This window comes from Aureococcus anophagefferens, assembly GCF_000186865.1.
Source record: "Aureococcus anophagefferens unplaced genomic scaffold AURANscaffold_214, whole genome shotgun sequence".
NCBI classification, from domain to species: domain Eukaryota; class Pelagophyceae; order Pelagomonadales; family Pelagomonadaceae; genus Aureococcus; species Aureococcus anophagefferens.
The window spans coordinates 1-1,562 of NW_008705753.1; the positions used below are offsets into that span (position 1 = coordinate 1).

The 1,562-nt window shown below is 61.8% G+C and overlaps 1 protein-coding gene across 1 annotated transcript; it reads left to right on the forward strand.

The window, feature by feature from the left end:
* Nucleotides 1–8: 8 nt before the first annotated feature.
* AURANDRAFT_17834 (hypothetical protein) lies at nt 9–398 on the forward strand (the record flags this gene model as incomplete). The annotated part of the gene is made up of 1 exon (XM_009044258.1): nt 9–398. A coding segment is annotated over one exon (390 nt), but the record flags the coding sequence as incomplete, so codon positions are not given.
* Nucleotides 399–1,562: the final 1,164 nt, after the last annotated feature.

Consider the following 1,562-nt stretch of genomic DNA (forward strand, 5'->3'; position numbering starts at 1 on the left):
AGTACCCGGGCATGTGGCGCGGCATCGGCGAGGTCATGTGCCGCCACGACGACCTGACGACGCTGCTCCAGGAGAACGAGACGCCCTGCATGAACCACGTCGCGCTCGAGCCCATGTACGAGTTCTGCGTCAAGCACGGCCTCAACTGCATGATGCACCAGAACGCGGACCGCACGGCCAAGGTCGAGTCCAACGGCTTCTACGAGTACCAGTTCGAGATGGAGCAGGTCCTCGAGAAGTTCCCCGAGCTCAAGCTCGTCTGGTGCCACGCGGGCGTGTCGCGGCGCACCTTCGAGCCGAACCACCACGAGATGCTCGACGAGCTCATGGACAAGTACCCGAACCTCACCGCGGACATCAGCTGGGTCGTCTGGGAGCTCACGATCTGCGGCGAGGACGGCGTGCCCAAGCCGGGCTGGGTCGACCTCTTCGAGAAGTACCCGGACCGGTTCACGATCGGCTCGGACCAGGTCGGCCAGTTCATCGGGCCGGGCGGCCAGAACTGGCTCAAGCCCGAGATCGTCAAGTACTGGACCCTCGCCAAGTGCCTCACGCCGGAGACCTGCCGAAAAATACTGTACGAGAACGCGGAGCGCATCTGGTTCGACGGCTGGGAGATCCCGTCCTCCGACGACGTCCGCTTCCGCCAGATCCCGCCGACGATGAGGTGCGAGACGCTCTGGATGAACGAGGGCAAGTTCGTGGTCGAGGACGAGCTTTTTTAGTCGCCGGCTGTATCGCACAGATCCCCCCCTTGCGCGCCCCTCCCATTATAAAATTTACTACGTTGGAAAGACCGTCTCGAGATTGTGTCTGGCGCCCTCGTGGCCCGCAGCGGCCGCGCGGATCCACCAGCGTTTGGCCTGCTCGAAGTTGCATTGATTGTAACACAAACCACCGATTGAGTTCCAGGCTTTAATGAATCCTCGATTCGCTGCAAGTGTGAAGTAAGACATGGCTGCCGTTTCGTCTCCGGCGACCCTCAAACTGCTTCCAAGGTTGAATTGCCCATTCACGTTTCCCCGGTCTGCTGCAAGCTGATACAACTGCCTGGCTTTCTTCTGGTCCATTTTAACGCCGTCTCCTCGCTCGTACAGTCGCCCAAGACCCACCATCGCCATCGTGTTCCCAAGCTCCACGGCACGCTTGTAGAGCTTCGCGGCCTTCTTCGCGGATTTCGGGACGCCGATGGACGCATAATCTCCTTCCATGTATCTCTGTGCCAGATGAGCGATCGCTTCAGAAACGTCGTTCTCCACGTGACGACGAAGACGCGCGAGCTGCTCCACATCGGTTCCATCGCTCGGTAAACGACAGAGGGGACACGCGTCGCGGAGCCCGATCTTGTACTCGCACGATTGGCAGACCTTTAGGCAGCAACAGATGCGAAGCATCTCCTGATTATTCACGTCCCAGGCCTCGAGACAGATCGGGCACCGCGACCCGAACCGCGCCGACTCCGGCTCCGGCTCCGGGTTCGCCTCGCGCCGCGCGCGAGCGGCTTCGTGTTCCGCCGCGATGCGCGCGCGGATCTCGTCCGCGTGCGACCGGGGCGCGGGGCC